Here is a 25,389-nt window from a genome sequence, read left to right on the forward strand (position 1 = left end):
TTCAAATTGTTTTCACACCTATCATAGTCAAATTCATAGTTTAAACATTTATTTTGCCCATCACTAGAACAGAAACACTCGGTGTAGCTGAGCCTTTACTGTTACAAAACCGAGACATTTTAAATCGCGGTTAATAGTAAAATCAGTTAATTGCTGCATCTCCCCTCCCTCTTTCCCTCCCTCTCTATTTCTCTCTTTCCCTCCTTATCCCCCTCTGTCTTTCTCCCTCTCTTTCTTTGTCTCTCCCTCCCTCCTCCATTTCTCTCTCTCCCTCCCAATCCCCCTCTCTTTCTCGCTCTTTCTTTCTCTCACTCTCTCCGTCCGTCCCCGATCTCTCTCTCTCTCCCTCCCCACCCGTCTCTCTTTCTCCCTTTCTCTTTCCCTCACTTCCATCTCACTTTCTTCCTATCCTCCATCTCTCTTTCTCCCTCCCTTCCTTCTCCCTCCCTCTTTGTCTATCAGAAAGGGGTCGGGGGTTGACAGAGTGAAACAGAGTCATCAGAGCCATCTCTTACATATGTATAACACGAACAAACCAACAATTATAATCTAATATGTCAGGCACATAAACAGTTTGACGTATACACACCATGCTTTTTAGATTGTTGTGATAGTAAATAGCGACAATCTGTTGATATGAACTTCTAGTTGTTTTCTATACATTGCTAACCTGCTGCGTATGCCCCCCTCCTGACGGCTGTATATTTATCCCATCTGTCCTGTAACTCCCTCCTCCCAACCTGACGGCTGTATATCTATCCCATCTGTCCTGTAACTCCCTCCCCCCACCCCTCCACCCCCCCCCCCCCCCCCCGTGAAGAAACCCAGTAAACCTGGCCGTGTTAAAGCTCAACGAGCAGGGCCTGTTGGACAAATTGAAAAACAAATGGTGGTACGACAAAGGAGAGTGCGGAACCGGGGGAGGTGACTCCAAGGTCAGACCCAGAGCCCCGCCCCATACCGGGGTGTTGGCTGGGAGCGGGCGGGGCCTCCAACAAGGGAGGGATGGGTGGGTGGGCGGGCGGGTGGGGCGGGCGGGTAACCGGCAACGCGAACAAACAAACACCTCGGCTGCAAACCCCCCCGAGAGTTCACCCTTGACCCCTGACCCTATCCTGATTGTCTGCTGTAACAGTAGCCTGCATGTTAGAACGATAATGCATCCATCCATAATGTACAAGTTACAATTGGTTCCTACTAGACTTAAAGATTTCAATTTGATCATTACTATTGCTACTTTTAGAGAAAAATGTTTTCAGTAAGTAATAGTCAGAAAGGCTTTGTGCTTGTCTGAGGTTGTTCAACTTGCCGGTTACCCAAAGTGATATAGTAATACACATCTCGCAGCAGGGAGCCAGCTTAGACCAGCTAGATGGAGTATTAATGCATATCACTTTGGCAGTGACAGTTTCTACTGTGTGTCTGGTGTTTTGTTGTTTTGTCGTTGTGTTAACAACCTGTAGAACACATCTTGGTTGTGGTGGTGATGATGATGATGATGATGGGTGCTAATGTCTGCCAGCTCACTGATGATGATGATGATGAGAATGAGTGACATAAGATAACATAGAGCTAAATGTTATTTATGTTATCTCCCCCCCCTCCCCCTCCACCCCCCGGAAGAATCCCAGTTAACCTAGCAGTGTTGAAGCTCAATGAGCAGGCCGTCTTAGACAAACTGAAAAACAAATGGTGGTACGATAAAGGGGAGTGTGGCAGCAAGGATTCTGGAAGAAAGGTCAGTCCACGTGTTGGTCCTCTCTTTATACCCCCCCGCCCCCCCCCCCCCACCCCCCCTCACTCCACTCCAGCACCCCTACAGCTTCCTGCTCCAGAGACGCCCGCCCCCCTCTCCCCAAACCCCCCCACCCCTCACAGCTCTGTCACGCAGCATGCAATTGGACGGATGGGGCCAAGACACGCCCCGCCCAAAGCACAGATAGTACATGCATGGTCACCTGATGCACACAAGTCCCGCCCCTTCCTGTGATGCCATGGGTGCCATGGCCTGACCAGCCTACTGCTTCCTGAATGAGCTTATCAATGAAAGACTAAGAGATCGAGTGCATCATTAATCCCATTGGCTGATATATACCATAACAATGATCAGTTATTTCCTGATGGTGTATACCTCAAAACTACTAATTCACTGTCGGAGATCCGCAACGCTATCTTGCTAACGCTAACAGCCAGCTAAATATTTTAGAATACAAATCAATAGTATTTGAAAGTGATTAACAAAATAAAGTTAGCAGTTTAACCCACCATGTCTCTATGTGTGTGGTACCATGAGGTAAAAGTCAACTATTCCCCTAAATAGTCCTTCAGCTAGTCTTCTAACTATGCCCACAAGTTCTGTAGCTAGTTAACCAGCCATGTTGAAACCCTGGGGTGAGTGAATGATCAGCTTGTACAGTGCATGTGTGCATGCCATGCTCAGTCAGAGAAGATGTGATGCTAGCAGCTAGCTGTTCTGTAGCCTAGACACACAGATGAATAAGATGAATATGGAGACATGACCTGCTAGTACAAGCTAAATTGTATCCAGATACTTGCTTGTAGACTGGTTTATTTATTGTCTTGGCCAGGTCTCCCTTGAAAAATAAATTTTTAATCTCAATGGGACTCTCCTTGTTAAATAAAGGTTAAATAAAATAAAATAAATTAAGGAAAACGATGTGCCTGTGTGTGTGTTTGTGTGCGTGTGTCTCTTTGTGCATGTACTGCGTTCTGCGTTCTGATTGGCTCCCTGACTCATGTCCTGTGCTCTGATAGGACAAGACAAGCGCCCTGAGCCTCAGTAATGTGGCGGGGGTGTTCTACATCCTGATTGGAGGGCTGGGGCTGGCCATGCTGGTCGCTCTGGTGGAGTTCTGCTACAAGTCTCGTATAGAGTCACGCAGGATGAAGGTAGGAGTGTGTGTTTTTTTGTTGTTCTCTTTTACATCGTAACCACGTGGTTATGATGTAAAAACTGGAGCTACGCCAAGTTAAGCACCCCAACCACTTCTGTTGCATCCCAGGCATCCTGCTACATTGGGCTCCGGGGGGGTGAGGGGGGAGGACTTGTGGCTCAAACAGCCTAGGTGTTTAAACTGTCACATACACACAGCTTTTAGTTACAGCAGACAGACAACAGATAGGTGGGGGGGGGGCAGAGGGGGATGAAAACGTGGTGGGGAAGAGAAAGACAGAGAGAAGGAGAGAGAAGAGAGAACCCTAGGGAGATGGCGGGGAGAGAGGCAGACAGAAAAAGAGGGAGAGGGAGACATAGTGAGAGGGAGGGAGACAGAGGGAAGGAGAGAGAGGGGGATGTGTAAGAGAGAGAGAGAGAGAGAGAGAGAGCAGGGTTGAGCAGCTATTGAAGTGAAAAGTTTGAATGATTTATGAACACTGAGGGTGTATGCAGCACAGAGAGGAGCCATGCAAATCATTAGCTCTGCTTTCAGCCCTACAGGCTTTCATTATGTTAAACTGAGGAGAGCACAGGATGCAAACGAGAGAGTGGAGGACAGGAACGAGAGAGAGAGAAAGAAAGAGGGCAGATATGTAGATACAGACAGAGAATAGACAGAGAAAGACAGTGAGATAATTTGTCATGGATTCAGGATAATAATAATAACAAAATTGAATATACATTTTTCTTTACTCTTATATGGCCTCATAACCATAACTTCATAACGAGATAAGGATGAATGAATCTTAATCCTCTCATCACCTTTCCTTTCCTTTCCTCTTCTCTACTACTTCCCCCTTTCTCCTTTCCTCTCCTTTCTTCTCCTTACTTCTCCCCTCCTCCCCTCTTCTCCTCCCTTCTCCTCTTTGCTCCCCCTTCCATCTCCTCCCCTATCCTCTTCTCCTCCTCTCCCCTATCCTGTCCTCATTTCCTCCCTTCTCCTCTACTCTCCTCCTCTCTCCTCCTCACCTCCTCTTCTCTCCTCCCCTCTCCTCTTCTCTCTTCCCCTTCTCCTTTCTCCTCTCCTCCCTTCTCCTCCCCTCTCCTTCCTTCTCCTCTGCTCTCGTCCTCCCCTCTCCTTTCGTCCTCTCCTCCTCCTTTCTCCTCTTATCTCCTCCCTTCTCCTCGTCCCTTCTCCGCACCTCTCCTCTTGTCCTCCCTTCTCCTCTCCTCCAGGAGATCATCGATGCCGCCATGCTAAGCTCCACCCTCAGCAGGATGACAGGCGGCGGGGCCACCGGAGGGGGAGGGGCCGGAGGGGAGAACGGGCGTGTCCTGGCTCACGACTTCCCCAAGGGCCCCCAGACTCTGCCCTGCATGGGCCAGGGGGGCGGCATGGGCCTGGCCTCCTCGGGCATGTGACTGCACCCACCAGGAGCCGCTCCGACCTGGGAAGGGAAGGAGGGACACAGGGGGGGGGGGTGTAATATAAGATAGAAAAAAGGTTTATAAGTGTTGCATTCTGCTCACATGTCACTGAACTAACTGCCAAATGGGTATCCTGACAGGCTGGTTATCTGACTGGCTGGTTATCTGACTGACTGCCTGACTAGCTATATAACTGTCTGACTGGTTATACAATTGACTGGCTGAATGACTGATTGACTGGCTATCTGGCTGGCTGACTGGTTGGCTGGACTCACTGAGGACAACAAAAAGCATCAACATGTCTTTTCTAGAGATACAGTTTTCTCACCCTCCTCTGCTGCAATAACCAAGACCCTTAGAGAGGAGTTCACCTGTTGTGTAAACACCCTTCTTCCTCCCATGCTTCCTCCCATGCTTCCTCCCTTCTTCCTTCCTTCTTCCTCCCATGATTCCTCCCATTTCCTCCCTTCTTCCCTCCTCCCTGTCTTCCATCCGGAGGGTATGCTAGTGTATTTGCACTATGGCAGGCCTGTGTGTCTTCACCTCAGTCTCTCTGTCTTCTAGAATCAACTTCATATTGTCTGCCTTATGTTAATGTTCTAACAATCAAGCATTTCTAATCCCAACCCCCACCCCTTATTACCCCACGTAGCCCTGCTTTACCCCACCCCCCCTCACCTGTCGGCCTGTCTTTCTGTTTGCGTCACCCCTATCACCTGATTACAGTTCATTTGTTGTTTACAAGTAAACAAGCTAATGTTTACATGGGTTCAGCTTGCTGACAGGGAAGCTGATGAGGACTGATTGGGTCTCCTGGTTCCGGAGAGAGATGATGAGGGATCATGAACAGGACCATCAACATGTGCTCTGGTCACCAAGCTTTCAGTTCAGTTCAAACTGAAACAGTTGTTATAGTTTGAAAAATTGTTTTGAATTATTTTGCGTTTCATTGAATATGAAGAAACTGTATTTCAAGAGGTGAGAAGAGAGACAGAAATTGAAAAGCGTTAATGTCAAAATAAGTTGTAAAAATGGTACAAGCTTGTACCTTTCCATGTGAACATAATTTGAATGTTTGTAAGCATCATTTGATTACAGATGTATTCCGAATTCACTTACGGGTATTCAAAATGTGTTTCTGTTTAGTTAGAAAAACTAGATGTTCAGCCAGTGTCACGTTGTGAACGTTTTAAAAGTCTGAACTGGGAGACAGATTTTGAACAGTGAAATTGGGGGCGGGACCTTCCACCCTTGACCCATCAGATTCTACAACATCAGCAACTAACGCTACCTGGGTCATCCTATCCATCACACAGAAATACACCCGCAAGTTACAAGCCTGCAAATTTATTTTACACGCTTGCAAATGGTTTCTTACAACATTACGGCTTTTCAATTCGTATCTTTCAAGCTGTCAGAGTTATGTCCCTATTCTCACCTCATAGTATTTTCATTTTAGATTGAAACTCACTTTCTGAATTGACTGAACTGAAACAGGATTGACCCTTGATGGTTTTTCTGTGAGTCATTTTGCAGCATGCAGGTTTCAGAGTTGTTTGTTTTTGCAATAAAGATTTGTTCAAAGCACAAAAACCCTCCTAAACTGGACACACAGCGAGGTCTATAGGGAACAGGGTTGGAACCTAACATTTCTGAATTTTAAAGACTCCTTGTGTCACAGAACTGAAATCATGTTTTATACTTTGTAAAAGATGACGTTTGTAAGATATGGCTCTGTGTGTGTGAGACATGCTCAGAGATGTCATGTTGGTGTGGTTCTAACTTTACAGCTTTGTTTAAACCAGGTTGAATTGGATTTGTTTTGAAATGTCCCTTTATAACCTGGACTCCTCTTCCTCTGCTGATGTTTGGTAAAATCTTCAGGATGACAGTGACAACTCCCCACCTGCTCTACCCACCTGCCTGTCTGTCTGTCTACCTGTCTGTCTGTCTACTAGTGTTGTTTTTGGCGGCCTGTTTTAATTTTAGTTTTAGTCTAGTCTTTGTGTCAAGCTGTCATTTGAGTTTTTATTAGTTTTAGTCACGTTCACACTCTTTTTAGTCTAGTCAAGTTTCAGTCGACTAAAAGTCTGAGCATTTTAGTCTTATTTTAGTCAGAATTATCCATGACTATTTTTGTCTAGTTTTAGTCGACGAAAACGGATGACATTTTAGTCTAGTTTTAGTCGATGAAAACTGATGACATTTAGTCTAGTTTTAGTCAACGAAAATTGTATTTCAGTCTCTTTTTAATCAAAACAGAAGTAGTCTAAGCAATAGTCTCAGGAGGCATGTTAATGCCAATACCATTTGTTTAAATGTATGTATTGGTCTAGAATAAGGTATTCAAAGTCATGTTGTTGTTTCCAAATTCAGTTCAGTGGGATTGCTATGTGAATGACAAAACTAGCTACAGTATTTGGCCAACAAGGGATGCTTAGTCAGTCAGTCAGGTAGGAACTTAAAACCCACTTTACACTCTCACACAAACAAATACACACACACTCACAGTACACACACTAGTCACAAATGTTAACCCACTTCACACTCTCACAAACAAATATACACACACGTTTGTCTCAGTCGTTTTCAGCTACAGTGGCTTACGTCTAAAGGTAACATTAAAATGAGACTCATTAACCACAGCTTCATGAGTTGGCTAATAATAATAACGCGACTAAACAAGACGAAATAACGTTATAACGTCTCGTCTCGTTTTGGTCAACGAAGATTCGACATTTTAGCATAATTTTTATTTTGTAAACCACATTTTGTCTCGTTTTTATTCGTCAACAATATCGCATTATACATTTAATTATAGTCATCCTCACATGACCAGCATTTACGTTGCATCTCGTCTCATTTTCGTCACGTGATAAAGGTTCGTTGACAACGATATTTAGTCATAATTTTCATTGACGAAAGCAACACTACTGTTTACCCACCTGTCTGTCTCTCTGTCTACCTTACTGTCTGCCAACCTGTCTGCCTGTCTGTCTATCTGTTCACCTATCTGTTTGTCTACCTGCCTGTTTGTCTGACTCTGTGTAGAGGTCTGGCCCCAGAGAGACAGTGACAGTGGGGAGATGTGTGAGGGGTGGGGGAGTCGTGTGTGGGGGCTGGGGGGTAAATAACAGCGCTCTGTTCTGAATAAACTTTAGACTTTTCTAAACACATCCTTGTGGATATGTGAATGGTTGTTTGGCCCGGTCTGCAGACTTAAAGATATACAGGAGAAGAGCAAAAGAAAGACTACACACATTACATCCCTGAACTCTGACTGCTTTGTTTAAAGGCTGTGTTCCCAGGATACTGCACTCTACACCAGAATTTTTTTTTCACGTTTGTGATCCTACACATTAAAGCTCTGCGGAACTGTGTCTCAATTTATGGATCAGCCCTCATGTCTCTCCAGAGTGATTGAACACATGACCCTGAGGTGAAGTGAGGGAGGAGAAGAGAGGTGAGGGAGGAGAAGAGAGGTGAGGGGAGGTAGAAGAGAGGTGATGGGAGAGGAATGGAGGGGAAGAGAGGTGATGGGAGAGGAATGGAGGGGAAGAGAGGCGAGGGGAAGAGGAGTGAAGAAGATAACTCAGGAGAAAAGGAAAAGAGAGGTGAAGAGAAGGAAGAAGAAGAAGGCAGGGAGTATATAGAAAGACAAGAACCAGGAACTGAAGAAAAAGAGGGAACGTCTATTTAAAGGAAAAACTCACCTTTCCATCTCTCTGACTTTCTCTTGAAAAAGTAATTTCATGACTCTCCATATCTCTCTCTTATTTTGATTTTTTTCATCCTTCACTCTTGACGTTTTACTCGTCTAAACAAAAATAAAATACTGTCATAATGCTCACGCTTCAGAGCATATAGGACCTTCTGTTCCTCCACTCTGTGATCCAGGGACATCATACGGTGTAACACCTCATTACCCCCTGTCACCGAGGGAGGGGAGAGACAGACACACACAAAGGAAGCAGCAATTATCCAGGAAGGCCCTAATTAGGAGGTCCAGGCTCATTAGGCTGCACTGTTCGCTCATTAAAACTTTGTGGAGAGCACTTGTGTCAGAGAGACAGAGGGAGGAGTGGAGAGAGAGAGAGAGAGAGAGAGAGAGAGAGAGAGAGAGAGAGAGAGAGTCAACCAAAAAGCCATAGGTAATGGCCTGTAAACAATGATGAGACAACAACACCCCAGACACACACAGAGAGAGAGACACACACAAAGAGAGAGAGAGACAGAGAGAGACACAGAGAGAGAGAGAGAGAGAGAGAGAGAGAGAGAGAGAGAGAGTTTGGGGTGACCTCCATCTGGGAACATCCTTAGTTGTCCCAGTTTGAGCAGCAATGTGGACTAACCTGAAGGCACGCTGCCAACCAGTTTCCAACTGAGTACTGAGAAGTATTACAGAGTAATACTGAGCATGATGGTGTATTGGGAGTACTGAGGATTAGTAGAAGTACTGAGGAGTGTTAGCAGTACTGAGGAGTATTAGCAGTATTTATGATTTTTTATACAGTAGTAGTGTGATCTGCTCCCCACAGTGCGATTAGAGATTAGGGGAGGAGAGGGGGGGAGGGAGGGAGGTGAGGAGAGGGGGAAGGGAGGAGAGGAGGAGTGGGAGGGGAGAGATTACATATTGCTAACCGCTGGGACAGAGGTTTGAGTACAGAGCCAGAAATGTCCTCCTCTGTTGTCATGGTTTCCTGGGGGAAGCCTTTGTGGGTATCGAACCCAGGTCTCCCTCCAGACACGTCCCTCCAGACACGCCCCCTCCCACCACACCAAGAGTACCTTCTCCTTGTAAACCAACAGCTGCACCTCCAGTCATCCGTCTGTCAAACTTCTGAAGTTTGCAGACGACACCACCCTCATTGGGCTCATCTCTGGTGGGGATGATTCTGACTATAGGTGGGAAGCTGACAAGCTGGTGACCTGGTGACCTGGTGCAGCCAGAACAACTTAGAGCTCAATGCTCTTAAGACAGTGGAGATGGTTGTGGACTTCAGGAAGAATACAGCCCCACTCACCCCATCACCCTGTGCAACTCCCCAGTCAACACTGTGGAGTCCTTCCGCTTCCTGGGCACCATCCTCTCCCAGGACCTCAAGTGGGAACTGAACATCAGCTCCCTCACCAAAAAAGCACAACAGAGGATGTACTTCCTACGGCAGCTGAAGAAATTCAACCTGCCAAAGACAATGATGGTGCACTTCTACACAGCCATCATTGAGTACATCCTCACCTCCTCCATCACCATCTGGTACGCTGCCGCCACTGCCAAGGACAAGAGCAGACAGCAGCGTATCATCCGCACTGCTGAGAAGGTGATCGTCTGCAATCTGCCTACCCTCAAGGACATGCACACCTCGAGGACCCTGAGGCGAGCGAGGAAGATTGTGGCCGACCCCTCCCACCCTGGCCACTCCCTGTTCCAGCTACTCCCCTCCGACAGAAGGCTGCGGTCCATCAGGACCAAAACCTCACGCCATAAGAACAGTTTCTTTCCATCCGCTGTTGGCCTCTTCAACAAGGCCAAGGGCCCACACTGACTTTAAAGAATTTAACCACAATCTGCACAATGACACCTTGCCACATTGCAATTTGCACTATTTGTATCTTTTGTACTATTTGTATTTTTTGTGCTATCTGTATTTTTAGATTGTAAATTATGGTTAATTTATATTTTATATTTTATTTTTATTCTAAATCCCCTTAGTATTAGCAAGACTTTGTTCCTTTTGTATAGTTAGACCACATATTTAAGTTTTAAGATTCCTATATGTTTAATGTATCCACCTTCCTGCCAAAGTAAATTCCTTGTCTGTGCAAACTTTCATGGCGATTAAAACCCATTCTGATTCTGATTGTCAGTTTATTAAAGACAGTCAGAGGCTTACATACTCCACTCCTACCCACACACACGCACGCACATGCACATACAACACACATATGCAGATTCACACACATAATACACTCACACACTCGCGCACACTTATTCTCACAGAAACACTCACACACTCATGCACACTCATGCAGACCTCACACTTACACACACAAGCATGTACACAAACTCACACATACACTCCACCCATTCACATTCACACACATATACACACACACACTTGCAAATACATTTTCTCTCACACACTTATACATCCTCACGCCACACAAACATATGCACACATACAAACTCACACACTCTTACACACACACACACACACACACACACTGAACACAAACTTACACAGACTCAAACACATGAATGCACACACACACACACACGCATGCACACACACACTCTCGGATACACCTTTGTTGGTGTATGTGTGTTGGTATGTGCATATGAGCGGGTGTATGGGTTTGTGCATTTATACTTCTATGTTAGTATGTGTGTGAATTGCTTGTGTGATGTGTGTTCAGGAACATTTGTGTGTGTGTACATGAGCCTGTGAGCATGTGTGTATGGTGTATGTATGATGTGTGGGGAGTCAGGTGGCTGAGCAGTTAGGGAATTGGGTTAGTAATCTGAAGGTTGCCAGTTCGATTGCCGGCTGTGTCAAATGATGTTGTGTCCTTGGGCAAGGCACTTCACCCTACTTGCCTCGGGGGGAATGTCCCTGTACTTACTTTAAGTCGCTCTGGATAAGAGCGTCTGCTAAATGACTAAATGTAAATGTGTGTGTGTGGTGTGTATGTATGGTATGTGTATGATGTGTGTGTCTGTGTGGTGTGTGTGTATTGTAAGCTTTATGTATATGAAGTGTGTATGTGTGTATGATGTGTGTGTCTGTGTGTGGTCAGTGTGTATGTATGGTTTGTATGGTGGTGTGTGCGTGCGTGCGTGCGTACTGAATCCCCAGGTCTAATAGATGTGTCTAAACTCAGATAAAAGGCTGTGTGAGGGGTACGATGCTGATATGCTTATGTAGAAGGACAGCAAAGTGCATCGTTCTTTCATTCTCTCATTCTCCTTTCAATCCTTGTTCTCACTATCAGGTCTGATACTGATACTTATTGCCCTCTGATGTCATCTTCAAAATGAGCGATATCGAGGAGCTTTACTATCCAGATGACAATGAAGACATCAACAGCGACGAGGAAATTATTAACTTTCTAAAAGAGCAGAAAGTGGGGTGAGCAGAGATGGTGCCAGGTCACATGACACTATAATAAATCCATGCTTCATTGTTTCCTGTTTCCTCAGAATCAGAATCAGAATGGGATTTATTCGCCATGAAAGTTTGCACAGACAAGGAATTTGCTTTGGCAGGAAGGTGCATACAATAAACATGTACCTAAAATTTAAATATGTGGACTATCTATACTAAGGGTACATAAACTAGCAGTACTAAGTGGGATTAGAATAGAATTAAATATACAATAAAATAAAATATAAGTTGCCGTAAATTACAATATAAAAATACAAAAATACAAATATTACAAAAAATACAAATGTACAAGATACCATTTTGTAATTCAGTGCAAAAAGCAGTGTGTTTTAAGCAAGAAGTCATTAGAGTCAGTGTGGTCCCTTGGCCTTGTTGAAGAGGCCAACAGCGGAAGGGAAGAAACTGTTTTTGTGGCGTGAGGTATTGGTCCTGATGGACCGCAGCCTTCTGCCGGAGGGGAGTGACTGAAACAGGGAGTGTCCAGGGTGGGAGGAGTCGGCCACAATCTTCCTCGCTCGCCTCAGGGTCCTCGAGGTGTGCAGGTCCTCGAGGGTAGGCAGATTGCTGTGTGACTCCACAGTGTTGACTGGGGAGTCACACAGGGTGATGGGGGTGAGTGGGGCTGTGTTCCTCCTGAAGTCCACAACCATCTCCACTGTCTTAAGAGCATTGAGCTCTAAGTTGTTCTGGCTGCACCAGGTCACCAGGTTGGCCGCTTCCCACCTATAATCAGACTCGTCTCCACCAGAGATGAGCCCAATAAGGGTGGTGTCGTCCGCAAACTTCAGGAGTTTGACGGACGGATGACTGGAGGTGCAACTGTTGGTGTACAGGGAGAAGAGCAGAGGAGAAAGGACGCAGCCCTGAGGTGATCCGGTGCTGATGGACCGGGAGTCAGAGACTTGTGTTCCCAGCTTAACGCACTGCTTCCTGTCAGACAGGAAGTCTGTGATCCACCTGCAGGTGGAATCAGGCACGTTCAGCTGGGAGAGCTTGTCCTGAAGCAGGGCGGGGATGATGGTATTGAAGGCAGAGCTGAGGTCCACAAACAGGATCCTGGCATAGGATGCTGGGGAGTCCAGGTGCTGTAGGGTGAAGTGGAGGGCCATGTTAACTGCATCGTCCACAGACCTGTTGGCTCTGTAGGCAAACTGCAGGGGGTCCAGTAGAGGGTCAGTGATGGATTTAAGGTGTGCCAGCACCAGGCGCTCGAAAAACTTCATTACCACAGAGGTCAGGGCGACGGGTCTGTAGTCATTATGTCCTGTTGGCCTTGGCTTTTTGGGCACAGGGATGATGGTGGAGGACTTGAGACAGGCTGGCACATGGCATGTCTCAAGGGAGGTGTCAAAGATGTAGGTAAACACCGGAGACAGCTGGTCAGCGCAGTGCTTGAGGGTGGCTGGAGAGACAGAGTCCGGCCCAGCTGCTTTGCGGGGATTCTGCCTCTTGAAAAGTCTGTTAACTTCACCCTCCTGAATGGAGAGAGTCGTCACTGTAGAGGGTGGGAGGTGGGAGGCCTCCTGGGTGGGAAGGGGTAGTTCAGGACTGTCCAATTGTCTTTCAAATCTGCAGTAGAACTCATTCAGGTCGTTGGCCAGACGGGAGTCGTTAGTGGAGTGGGGGGCTCTGGGCTTGTAGTTGGTAATCTGCCTGAGCCCTCTCCAGACAGAAGCAGAGTCGTTTGCAGAGAATTGGTGTTTTAGTCTCTCTGAGTACAGTCGTTTAGCCTCCCTCACCGCCTTGCTAAACCTGTTCTTCGACTCCTTGAAACTGTCTTTGTCCCCACTCCTAAACGCGGCCTCTTTCTCTGACCTCAACCTTCTGAGTTTAGCTGTAAACCAGGGTTTGTCGTTGTTGTAGCTTACCCTGGTGCGTGTTGGTATACAGCAGTCCTCACAGAAGCTGATGTATGATGTCACAGCCTCTGTGAGCTCATCCAGACTATTGGTAGCAGTCGTGAACATGTCCCAGTCAGTGCAGTCCAAGCACGCCCGCAGATCCTCCATAGCTTCACTGGTCCACTGTTTTGATGTCCTCACAGCAGGCTTACAGCGCTTTAGCTTCTGCCTGTATGCAGGAATCAGGTGGACCATGGCGTGGTCAGTGACCCAGTGCTGCTCGGGGGACCGCATGGTATGCTTTGCTGATTGTAGAGTAGCAGTGATCCAAGGTGTTTCCTTCTCTGGTAGGGAATTTGATGAATTGTCTATATTTTGGGAGTTCTTGAGTGAGATTGCCTTTGTTAAAGTCGCCTACCACAATAACCAAGGAATCCGTATTTTCATGCTCCACACTCAGTATCTGGCTGGCGAGCACAGGGATCAGTGAAGACACTTGGTATTCATGTTTTACCACTGTGGGGTTCTGGTTTGGCCCCTCACAGCCACCGTAGCAGAGTGGTGGAGCTGTGAGAGCTCAGGTGAAGATAAGCTTCAGAACATCATCCTCACTAGCTCTCAGCTGTGGGAGGGAGGGTAGGAGGGGGAGAGAGAGTTGAGAGACAGAAAGAAGAGGGAGATGATATGCGAGGGAGGAGGGGAGGGAGGGAGGAGGGGTTGAAAGAGAAATGGTTGAGAGACAGAAAGAGGATGGAGATAGAGGAGAGGGAGGAGGGGGAGACAGAGAGAGAGAGAGAAGTCCTGGACGATGAGTGATCACAGTAATTAGGACAACAACACATCCAAGCAGGAACAAAATAACAGGAGACTTATGAAGGAGGAGGGAAGGATGAAGGGAAGGAGGGAGAGATGGATGAAAGGAAGGAGGGATGGATGGAGGGATGAAAGGAGGGAGGAGGGCATCTCTCAGCTTTTCATCCTCTGATTTATGCCAGGTTTAATAACACGTTTCTGTCATGATTTAGAGAAGGCTGTGGGAGGTGTGTGTGTGTGTTTGTCAATGTGTGTATATGTGTGACTTTGCATAAATCCCAGTTTTTTCACTGGTATGTTTTTTTCTGTTTGCATGTATGTGTGTGTGTTTGTATGTACTGTATGTATGTGTGTGTATGAGTGTGTATGTGTGTGCATGTGTGCGATGGTGGCTAAACATATTACATCGGTGTGTAAGATTGTGTCTGGCGTTGAGTGGCAGCGTAGCCAATCCCATTGACAGGATTAGGGATTAGAGAGGTGGATGACCAATCAGGAGCCGGGTGGAAGTGGCTGATCACGACTGTGGGGGAGGGATTAGTGAGCTGCATAATGAACTAACGCCAGGAAGAGGAACACCCTAATATGGTCAGTGTGGAGGGTGGCTGTGTGAAGCAACCTGTGTATGTGTACAGAGACTGTCATGCGTTTAGCACAAATCCTGTAATCATATCAATACAACAGTCCATCAGGATACTATAAATTTGTAGGTGAAAACACATGGACCCTATACTTGGTACTCCTCCTGATGTCCATCTTTCACTCTCAGTCCATCATGAACTCAGTGATTTGGGCTCTGCTTCCACCTGGTGGTCTTGGCGGGTACTGCAGACAGAGGCCAACATCACGTGTAAAAAGGAAGCTGAAAGCTTCCTGAAAAGATAGTTGAGTTGTTATTGAGCAATCAAGCGGTTAATTGATGGACATATTCTTTCACGAGAAACATATAAGGCAGAGAATCAAAAACTATAAGGCAGTCACATGTAAGAATTCTAAAGCCTTATTTCCAGTGTGTTTACCATGTTGTCCTCACAGGTCAATATTTCAATTCGATGAAAGTTTATTTATTAATCCTGAAAGGATATCATAAAGTGCTTGGCCAATGAAGCATAGAAACAGACATGGAACTCATAAATGTATACTGCACAGTACTGGAATATCTCAAGCAGAGAAATCTGGGCTGGGTCCAGGTGACACAGCAACACAGGTCCCAACAAGTCTGAGGACAAAGCAGCAGTGTGGTGTAGCTATACAGCTTTCAGGGGATAACTCTCTGTGCCTGTTCAGGTGGTGTGAATTTTCCTCCAAATGCTTTTAAAATTAATCAAGAGCAGTTCCACCCCGTGTGTATTAAGGTGAGTGTCAAGATGTGTGTTACGCTGTGTATCCAGGTGTGTGTTAATGTGTGTATCCAGGTGTGTATCCAAGTTTGTGTTAAGGTGTATTTCAAGATATATTTCCAGGTGTTTGATTAGGTGTGTGTTAAGGTGTGTATCCAGGTTTGGTAAAGGTGTGTATCCAAGTGTGTGTAAAGTCGTGTATCCAGGTGTGTGTAAAGGTGTGTATCCAGGTGTGTGTTAAGGTGAGGCCATGCTAACATGAAGAGCCTCCTCCGTGTTTAGACTAACATCCTCTGGTGCATGGACTCTTAGCAACTTCTCCTCTAAGGTCATGTCTGCTCCACCCTCCACCCCCACTCCTTTTTTCTGACGTTCTTAGGTACACACGTTTTCTCCAACAGGGTCCCCAGAGGGGTGGGGCTTTCTACACACTTCTGAAGAAGTCCACCCCTCTGGGACATCTCAAGTTGTGAATCATTTACCTCCAGCCCACTACAGTTGTCAGAGGAAGTATGTATGGAGCAGTCTTGGAGCCCAGCCAAGGATACCCGACACCTGCATGTTGTTAGGAACAGGATCTGTCTGGAGGAGGGTTCCACGCTGAACGTTCCCTGAGGAGAACCGCCAGAACCGGTTTGGTTGTTGGAAGATCTACTGACTAGGATGGTTACAGTCAAATATTCTTGCACGCACACACACATTAATCTCCTTGTTTGTAGCAATGCATGTTTATTAAACTTGATTGGTATTGATAGTGGATAGATAACTAGTGATAGTTGACTTGTGCAAGCCTCCTCAAGCTGAAATTCTGCTCACACAGCCCGTAAACAACCACAATGCACTTCAGATCAAGCCAGAATGTTTTAATGACCAACAGAGGAATATGACATGCTTGTTCTCATCACGGACATATCAAATAAATACATCTAGCTCTTCTTGTTGTTAATTGTGAATAATACCAGCTCTTTCAAAAACTAATGCAGGCGAGGCCAGTCTTCCATAGCTATTTTATATCATAGACAAGGGCCTGCAGTAACAAATGTGACATCATAGACCAGGTACAGTACCATCTGTGACATTATAGACAGGGCCTTCAGCACACAGCTTTACATCTACGAGGTCTATGTAGGGCCTAGTAATGGTGGGATCTACAGATGTTCACCCATCCTCCAATCATACGAAGTATATGAAGTATCTTCTCTACGACTCATGGTGACTGTCACGTGACTATAACCAATGACCTCAACAGGTCAACACAACATCTGGGACGCAATGTTGACAACATATTCACGGTTGTGGTATTGCTTTCTAGAAGTGTTGCAACTATTATAAACCATGAGCGGTTCTACAGGGAAACAAGAAAGGCTCTTCAATGGTTCTCCAGAAGGGGACCCCCACAGGCAAAACGGAAGAACCACTGGTGAACCACCACACCTCATAGACAGAGGTCTGCAGCCTCGTCATCCTGCAGCTTCATAGATCTCCGTCATCAGCATGTCAGGGACTTCTGCAGTCAGCCTTCCTATGAAGGATCCTGATCACACTCGGGTCAGTTACTATCAAACAACACTGCCAGGAACTAGGGTCACTTCAAACCAACACATAACACCCTGAAAATCCCAGTGGGGCTTAAGGGATCCTGAATTACTCTGGCTGGCTGGATCATTGAAATTTACCCAATTCCGACCCTGAGCCTCTTGGTCCTGAAAACGTTCTGCATCCATGCATGGTTCTGACACACCAGCCAGGGCTGCGTTTCCCGAAAGTGTCGTAAGACAAAGTTGATCGTAGAATCCGTCGTACGACGAATCTTAGTTTTACGGGCTGTTCCCAAAGACACCGTAGCTAAAGTGTCTCTTGAAAATTCGTAGCTCTTGAAAGCGCATAGATAAGCCTACTCCTTAGGAGCATGTTTGGGAAACGCACGCAAGAAATATCAATGGTTTCGTTATTTTGCTCGATCGTTGCTACGATCCATCGTTATCGGGAAACGCAGCCCAGGACGGTCCTAAGCAGTTCTAGAACAGAATGTGTTTATCCTTTAACTCCAGTAAGAGGATGTTCTGGTTCTAGTACTGCAGTGTTTGAGACCTGAGATGTTGTCTCAGTGGTCAGGTCCATGGTTGATGCATCTGAAGACAAGAGCGTCACTCCCAGCTTGCTCTGCTGGGGGTGACTGCTGCTCTCTTTTGAGACCAGCCGATCCTCAACACCCTGAGTCCTGTACAGCTACTGTACACCAGCTACTGTACACCAGTTACTGTTCATTGTCTACTGTGCATCAACACCGCAACATAACAACCCCTTAAAGACATTATTTACGGCCATATTTACATGAGTTCAAGTGCATCTCTATAGAGCAGTCTTCACGCTGCTTGGGGGCAGAGAGGGATGAAGACCTCCTGATGAAGGAGGAAACCATCAGAAAATGATGATGGCGAGAAAAGCAAGGTGGCATGAATGGGATCGCCGTCGTCATCTCAGCTGCTGCCGCTGATGATGATGATGATGATAATGGTGAATATGATCAGCTGCTGATGAAGACGCTACGGCAGTGGATGATGACAAGGACTATCAATATGAAGGTAGGGAAGATGAGGAAGATGAAGAGGATGAAGACAACTAGCTGATGATGAAGACCCTAGGCCCATCCTCCCTCATGGGGGGCAAACTCTCCACCACCATGTTGTCTATCAGCGTATGTTTATCCTCCCCCCTCTTCCCCCTCACCTCCCCCCTCCCATCCCCCACCTCCCCCATCCCCTCCCCCCCTTCCTCCCTGTCCAGCGGCTGACATAGCCTCCAGGCCACCCCCTCTAGGGTCACCACCAGGTCCTTGAACAGGTGCAGCATGGCCACCCCCAGGACGATGACCAGGAACCCGCCCAGTGTCCCCACCACGTCCACCCCGGACATGGAGCTCCACTCTTGGAAGAGGATGACAGAGGTGAGCAGCACCACGGAGGTGAAGCACACGTAGTAGATGGGGTAGACCAGCAGGGTGTTGAAGGAGTCCAGGGACTTGTTGAGGTAGTTGACCTGGATGACGATGGAGGAGACTAGCATCAGCAGCAGGATCCAGGTCAGAGGGTTGGCTGCTACGGAGACGTCAAAGAAGACTGAGGGAGGAGGGGAGAAAGAAAGAGGGGTAGGGGGGTGGGGAGAATGGAGGAGGGGGGAGGGAGGAAGGGGAGGGATGGGATGGGGAGGAGAGGATGGAGGAGGGAGAAGGGAAGAGGAGGAATGAGGGAGGGGGTGAAAGGACCGACAGAGAGAGACGGTATGTTAAACTTAAGGTATGAAATGTATTACATCATACATTAATTAATCCCTCCTCTCCTCCTCTCTCTGTTTATTCCAATCCCAGTAACCACAGGCTTTCAAATCCTACAGAACACACAGAAGGCTTCCAAGTTCCTTTCCTTCTTCCTCGTCCCCTCTCGCCATATCTCCTCCCTCCCTCCCTACCTGTGCGTATAGCGAAGCCCAGTCCTTTCACAGAGGAGACAGTGAAGGCCCCCAGTAGAGAGCAGATGCTGATATAGATAAGGATGTTGCTGTTGCCATAGCGAGGAGACAGGTAGAAGATGAGCACCAGGCAGAGTACCAGCAGCACACTGGCGTACACCAGGAACCCTGGAAAGCACAAATCAGATCACTCAAACATACACACAGCGAGCCAATCAGATCATTCAGACAAAGGTTAGCACATAAACAATAATTAAAGACAAAAAACAGGACATGCATACCTTCTGTTAGCCTACTTGTCTACCTGCCTACCTGCCTGCCATCCAACCTGTCTACCATCCTACCCATCTACCATCCTACGTGTCTACCTGTCTGCCATCCTACCTGTCTGCCATCCTATTTGTTACCCAGACTAACTATGTACCTGTCTACATCCTCCCTGCTCACCAGCTCACCTGGGTCCAGTAGCTTTTGGGTCATCTGCTCCAGAGTGGAGATCTCCTCCTCTTCAGGGGCGTGGATGACCATGAGGGTGCTGCCCAGCAGGCTGAGCACACAGCCCAGCTTCCCCAACAGGTTCAGGGTCTCCCCCAGCAGGTAGCAGGACAGAACTGCACTGAGGAATACCCAGAACAGCACACACTGATTACCTGCAGGATAGTGTGAGGAGAGGAGAGGACAAGACAGGACAGGACAGGAGAAGAATGGAGAGGAGAGGAATGGAGAGGGGGAGAGGAGAGGGGGAGAGGAGAGGAATGGAGGGAAGAAAAATGGAGAGAAGAGTAGATGAGGGGAGAGGAGAGGAGGGGAGAGGAATTCAATGGAAAGGAAAAAGAAAGGAGAGCAATGGAGTGGAGAGGAGATGAGAGTAGTAGAAGAATGGAGAGGATAAAAGGAGAAAGGAAGAGACGAGAGGATGCAAATGGTGAGGAATAGAGGAGGAGAGAAAGGAAGAGAGGAGACTAGAGGAGATGAGAGGAGAGGGTAGGAGAGACAGAACTATGGGTACCTGATAAGGACACTTCCAGCGCCAAGTGGTGTAACCACGGTAGCAGGAGCAAACATATACGCTGCAAAGTTGGCCCCCTCGCCGGCGCCCACTATGATACACACAGAGGGAAAAACAGATCAGTGACCAGGACAGCAAAAAAGTAAATAATGTAATCATCTCTATGTGCATCTCTTCTGTTTCTAAGAGTTAATGGAGGTCATTTTGTTTGAGTCCATACTAGTGAGAAGACCCCCCCACCACAGCCAGTCCTTCAGATAGCCATGGCCACCATCACCTGGAGAGAGAGAGAGAGAGAGAGAGAGAGAGAGAGAGAGAGAGAGAGAGAGAGAGAGAGAGAGAGAGAGAGAGAGAGAGAGAGAGAGAGAGAGAGAGAGAGAGAGAGAGAGAGAGAGAGAGAGAGAGAGAGAGAAATAGGGAAGCAAGGTAAACAAAGGTTGATTACACGTGTCCCACCCTGTTTGTGTTTGTTCTGTCTGTCAGCACACCACTCTAGTAGAGACAGACGTTTTGACACATACATTTTCTGGTAGGCTCATACCCTTTTTGTTTTGATCCGTGTTGTTCTTTTTGGTCCATGTGGGTATGTCAGTCTGTGTAGTGTGTCTTCGGTCTGTTGTTTCGTTACATTGTTCGTTTGACAGTTTGGCCAGGGAAAAGCACCGTAGCTTTTCCCAGGACACGCTGGAGGGACTATGTCTCTCCGCTGGCCTGGGAACGCCTCGGGGTTCCCGAGGAAGAGCTGGTGGAAGTGGCCGGGGAGAGGGAAGTCTGGGCCTCCCTGCTTAGGTTGCTGCCCCCGCGACCCTACCCCCGGACAAGCGCCAGATAACGAACTTTGTTTCCATTTTGTAGTTTTTTCAAAGACACCTAAGTTGTTTATTATCTTGTTTTGCTGATGGACATCCATTAAAAAAAAACCTCTTGCATTATATCTGTCTCCTGCCTACAATCGACTCAACACCATGTGACAATAGCCTTGATTTAAAGAATGGCCAAAAAGTTAACTTTGATGCATTTGGTGGGTGTATTTTTTTTTTTTTTATCAAAGTCAAGTCTAAAGACAGGATCTCAACCAATGTGTTCTATGTCAATCATGGCATGTAATCTCATTGATGACTTGGTGGATGAGGAAGCTATGACAAGGTCACAGGGCACTTTAAAGAGACCATACTTCCAGGAACAGGTCACCTAGCCGTGAACATCACTGCACTCTCTTTACCATTGCTTTACACTGGTGCACCAATTTGATCCATGTTCCAACTTCTCTGGCTACTTAACCCTTGTGCTGCCTTCGGGTCACATGACCCAAAGGTTCATAACGAACCATTGTTGTGTTTACCCAATTTTACCCAATACAAAACAAATAAAAATAATTTTCTTTTAACCTTTGCAATGTGGGGGGTCTGAGACAGCCCAACGGTTAAAAGAAAATGCTTCACTTTGTTTTTGTATGCGGTAAAGTTGTCGCAATACAACGGTTGGTCACAATGACTGATGGGTCAGAATGACCCGAAGATAACACAAGGGTTAACAATAGTGTACACATTACTTGAACCTGTCTTGAAATTGAATTTACCTTTATGGGACCGTTTAAGCCCTGACCGATGTGTCAAGTTTAATATTGGTTTTGGCATTTAAACCGCACTTTTCTTAGCCCTTAATGGAACAGACCCCTGGTTTACCAACCTGCTCTCGTGTGTCCAGTATCAGCCAATCGGAGGAGGGCTTTCTTCTTCAGTAACACGCTTCCACCAATCAGAAAGGCCGACATCACGGCCAGGCTCAGCCCCACCCAGAAGTTATAGTTGCTCCATTTGTTGTTGCCGGTGGTGACCAGCACGGCGATTGTCTCCGTGGTGTTGGGGAGGGGGGAGGTGCCATTTCCATCGGTGGCTCCTCCACTCAGCACACACACCACAGCCTGAGAGCCACACCACACACGCACTGAGGAACCTTGGGGGGGTTAATAAAGCATAGACATTCTCTGATTGCTGAATCATGTTTCAGACGTCATCAACATTCCACAGGTAGATGGAACTGATTCCGGGGCGCTATCGGTGCACCAGGTTACACGGTGACGTCATAACATCCATGAACATGCAGGTGGAATGTTCAGGTCAGACCGAGGTGAGGTGACCTTGTGGAATCTGGATGAAGCCACGGACATTCAAATGATTCATTTTGTGTTGATGTTATTTAGATCAATATCAATATTTAATCAATATTATAAATATGAATGTATAAATCAGGATTCAATAGATTTTGTACGATCTCATTCACGTCATACTAGATAAGCTATCGACGACTTGTCTCAGGGAAGTAGCCTTGCATTCAGTTCTTAACAGAACAAAAATCCCATGATGTTAACATTGTCAACATGGGCGTCCTCAAACACCCCGGTCAGTAATTTTGAAATCCGAGACTGTTTGCTTAAGTTGTATATTCTGCTCAAGTGAAAAACACTCTACCCATTCTCTGGAAACATACTGTTTCAGTTTCTTATTCATAGATATTCAGAGGACTGTTAGTTTTCTTTACGTGAAAAGGACGAGACGTTTAATACAAATCACTTCCCCATCCACGCACAATCCTGGTCGCCAATAAGCATAGTATTTGAAGGCAACAAATGCTGTTATAAACCATGACACTAAATTGGTATCTAATATAATCTTGTACGAACAATACTAATAATAGAGTATATGTAAATTACACTTGCAGTGGTGTCATTAACTTACCGTTTCTGCATGCATCTTCTGTTAAATTAACATATTGCATTGTGTTGAATTCTTATCCAACCGTTTACGACAAATCAACTTGACACTAGTTTACAATGACCCTATATATCAAGATATAGGAGTAAAACGGTTCCTCTCTTTGCAGACTAGACCTACTGCCGAGCGGCGTTGTCTCAGAATTGATGATACGTTTAGCGGAACCCCTGTGGTTTTGATAGTTTAGGGAGCGAGGCGTGCCCGTAAACACAATGCACCTGCCCCCGGCTACACAGGTGTGTCAGTCCCGCCCCAAACGGCGCAGACTGACGACAGGAACAATCGTTTCCAATTCGCTTCCCGAATAATATCTACTTATTTTCCTATATAACCTCAGTCGACCGAATGTTTGCGTGTCGTCAACTTGCTCCAAGAAGAAAAATTCGTCAGTTCAACAAAACATTCTCTAAAGCTTATTGTGACGTTGAATGTGGGCCTATTTCAGGACTAGCTGACTCTAGAAATAAAGCGGGACACCTTGTGGACACTCGTCACTCCACCCGGACTAGTAGCAGAATAAAAAAGGGATGTCGATTTCCGTCGGACAGGTTTTTCGTTATTTTCTAAAAAGCGGGGAAGCCAACTCACTTGCGAGGTCTGATATCATTGGTTCCTCTAATTTACTCTCAGACTTCCCTTTTCTCAATGGTGACAATAACAACCCTGTCAGTTACGTGTGAAACGAATCCGTCCATCTACTTTCCATGCTAGACGTTTTAGTTATATAAATTACAGGTTTCATAGCACTGGGTATATCAAATCAAGCTCACCTTAATCGTTTGCCAATGTTTAAATTATAATAAATATGTATCTATAGGCTACGTACAAATAACAGACCACACTAATCTCAGCAAAATACAAAGGCAGACACCTCATTCATTTCATAGAACTTTATTTTCTAAGAAAAATATAATTAGTCTCAGCATGTTCAGTTCCCATGTGCACTGCGAGCAGAGTTTCCGTCACATGTCTGGAGACTGGGAGATCTGGGGAGAGGAAGGCCAGGGTCTGGAGACAGCAGGGTTAGGCTCAGTGTCACACAGCCAGGCCTCAGTTGCAGTAATTCTGCAGATCGAAGATGTTGCAGGGTTTGTGGCAGCACTGCTCCACGATACCTCTCTTCACCATCATCTCCATCTGGTCCTTGAAGGCAAACTCTGCCACTTCATTCTCTCCCTCTGCTGCCTTGGGGGATAGGAACCCTGGAGGGGGGAGGATAGACGGGATAGAGGGAGAGGAGATGGGGGAGAGAAGGAGGGAGGGAGAGGTGGAGGGGGGAGGTAAAGAAGAGGAGGGGGGAGAAGAGAGAGGGGAGAGGAGAGATGGAGGGGGGAAGGAGAAGAAAGCAGAGGGGAGGAGAGATAGGGAGAGGAGAGGTGGAGGGGGATGGAGAGGAGGGTGGTGAGGTGAAATGGAGGAGGGAGAAGAGAGGAGGGGGGAGCGGGAGGAGAGGAGATGAAAGGTGAAATGGGGGGTGGGAGGAGAGAAGGGGGGAGGGAGAGGAGAGGAAAGTAGAAGGGAGAAGAGAGCGGAGGGGAGAGTGGTGGGGTTAGACGAGAGGAGAGCGGAGGGGAGAGTGGTGGGGTTAGACGAGAGGAGAGCGGAGGGGAGAGTGGTGGGGTTAGACGAGAGGAGGGGAGGAGCAGAATGAAGAATGGAGCGGTACAGTAGCTAGAGGGAGCTAGAGTGCACACCTAGGAGGGGGTCCACGTCTCTCTTGGGGTTGTAGAAGAATCCCTTCTCTCCACAGACCAGGTAAAGGGCATCCACCAGGTGGGATCCACACAGGTGTTGAGGGGACGTTGCAGCCTGAGAGCTGGGGGGGCACACAGCCAGCAGCACCAGCACAGACACAGCTTGGAACCAGAGGGCCATGGTGGCGGAGAGCTGACACACACACACACATATACATACATTAGATTATTAGGTAGACATGCAGATACATACACAAAACATATAGACAAACACATTGCAGTACATCACATGGACACACAAAATACACTCGCACACACAAACACACACACATTGCATGTTACCAGTGACAGCATGAGAATTACAGTGAGCTACAGTGTACACCATCTTTACCACCTGCGGTTGTGGTCACTCATACACCCAAGACCAAACCCAGAACTGCACCTTTTCTTTGACTGCCTACGAGTAACTTACGCACAGAGGTGTCCTGTCTGTCTGCCCCATCAACACAGTTCTCCTTCCAAACCTGATAACCTCCGTAAAGCTCTACAACAACATACTTTCAAGTATTCAAAGGAACAGACCGGGGTCTACTACTAACATGACATCAAGTCTGAGCTGTAAACCTTCAGGTCTCTGTCCCTGGCGGTGTTGAAGTCTGGTGAGGCTCTAGGGCTGGAGGTGTTACCTGTGGAGGACAAGGTGAGGAGGAGATGGTGGAGGATCAGGTAGGTCTGGTAGAGATGCTGGAGAGCAGGGTAGGTTGAGGCAGATCAGTGGGCCTCACCTTAATATATATACCCCCATGGGTGGGGGTGGGGTGGTGGATACTGTGAGGGATGGGGCTGGAGCAGGCAAGCCTGGAGAGGGGGTTGGGGGAAGACTCTGGAAGGGGGTGGGGGGGCGTCGTTCTCCTTTGTCAGCGGAAAACGAAGGGATAGAGTGGACATATTCTTAATGTT

At 46.9% G+C, this 25,389-nt stretch overlaps 3 protein-coding genes across 4 annotated transcripts in view; 1 reads left to right on the forward strand and 2 right to left on the reverse strand.

Annotated features, from left to right (window-relative positions):
* Positions 1 to 4,372, forward strand: part of gria1b (glutamate receptor, ionotropic, AMPA 1b) — a 57,249-nt gene extending 52,877 nt beyond the window's left edge. The window contains exons 15-17 of one of the 2 annotated variants that reach the window (XM_062453133.1): positions 821 to 935; positions 2,776 to 2,910; positions 4,133 to 4,372. In XM_062453133.1, coding sequence (XP_062309117.1) covers positions 821 to 935; positions 2,776 to 2,910; positions 4,133 to 4,318 — 436 coding nt within the window. In that variant the 3' untranslated portion in view covers positions 4,319 to 4,372. Of the gene's footprint in view, positions 1 to 820; positions 936 to 1,623; positions 1,739 to 2,775; positions 2,911 to 4,132 lie in introns of both variants that reach the window. The other variant, XM_062453134.1, reaches the window with a different exon arrangement.
* Positions 4,373 to 16,332: 11,960 nt separating this feature from the next.
* nipal4 (NIPA like domain containing 4) lies at positions 16,333 to 22,925 on the reverse strand. The gene is made up of 7 exons (XM_062453684.1): positions 22,700 to 22,925; positions 21,651 to 21,917; positions 20,182 to 20,238; positions 19,962 to 20,052; positions 19,408 to 19,568; positions 18,953 to 19,120; positions 16,333 to 18,603 (listed from the first exon to the last, which is right to left on the reverse strand). Exons 1-7 carry the CDS (start codon positions 22,737 to 22,739, stop codon positions 18,107 to 18,109), a joined length of 1,281 nt encoding a protein of 426 aa, XP_062309668.1. The 5' UTR covers positions 22,740 to 22,925; the 3' UTR covers positions 16,333 to 18,106.
* Positions 22,926 to 23,610: 685 nt separating this feature from the next.
* LOC134013854 (insulin-like) lies at positions 23,611 to 25,184 on the reverse strand. The gene is made up of 3 exons (XM_062453596.1): positions 25,116 to 25,184; positions 24,430 to 24,622; positions 23,611 to 23,937 (listed from the first exon to the last, which is right to left on the reverse strand). Exons 2-3 carry the CDS (start codon positions 24,608 to 24,610, stop codon positions 23,786 to 23,788), a joined length of 333 nt encoding a protein of 110 aa, XP_062309580.1. The 5' UTR covers positions 24,611 to 24,622; positions 25,116 to 25,184; the 3' UTR covers positions 23,611 to 23,785.
* Between the last annotated feature and the right edge of the window lie 205 nt (positions 25,185 to 25,389).

Source organism: Osmerus eperlanus, chromosome 27, assembly GCF_963692335.1.
Source record: "Osmerus eperlanus chromosome 27, fOsmEpe2.1, whole genome shotgun sequence".
In the NCBI taxonomy this organism is placed as follows: Eukaryota; Metazoa; Chordata; class Actinopteri; order Osmeriformes; family Osmeridae; genus Osmerus; species Osmerus eperlanus.

Bases quoted from the DNA above. Each gene is read 5' to 3' on its own strand.
- nipal4 (XM_062453684.1), bottom strand. From the start codon at position 22,739: ATGCAATATGTTAATTTAACAGAAGATGCATGCAGAAACG. The intron at 21,918-22,699 runs GTAAGTTAATGA...AACCCCCCCAAG, and splicing joins AGAAGATGCATGCAGAAACG to GTTCCTCAGTGCGTGTGTGG. The intron at 19,569-19,961 runs GTACCCATAGTT...GGTATTCCTCAG, and splicing joins GCTGGAAGTGTCCTTATCAG to TGCAGTTCTGTCCTGCTACC.
- LOC134013854 (XM_062453596.1), bottom strand. From the start codon at position 24,610: ATGGCCCTCTGGTTCCAAGCTGTGTCTGTGCTGGTGCTGCTGGCTGTG. The intron at 23,938-24,429 runs GTGTGCACTCTA...TCCCCCCTCCAG, and splicing joins AGACGTGGACCCCCTCCTAG to GGTTCCTATCCCCCAAGGCA.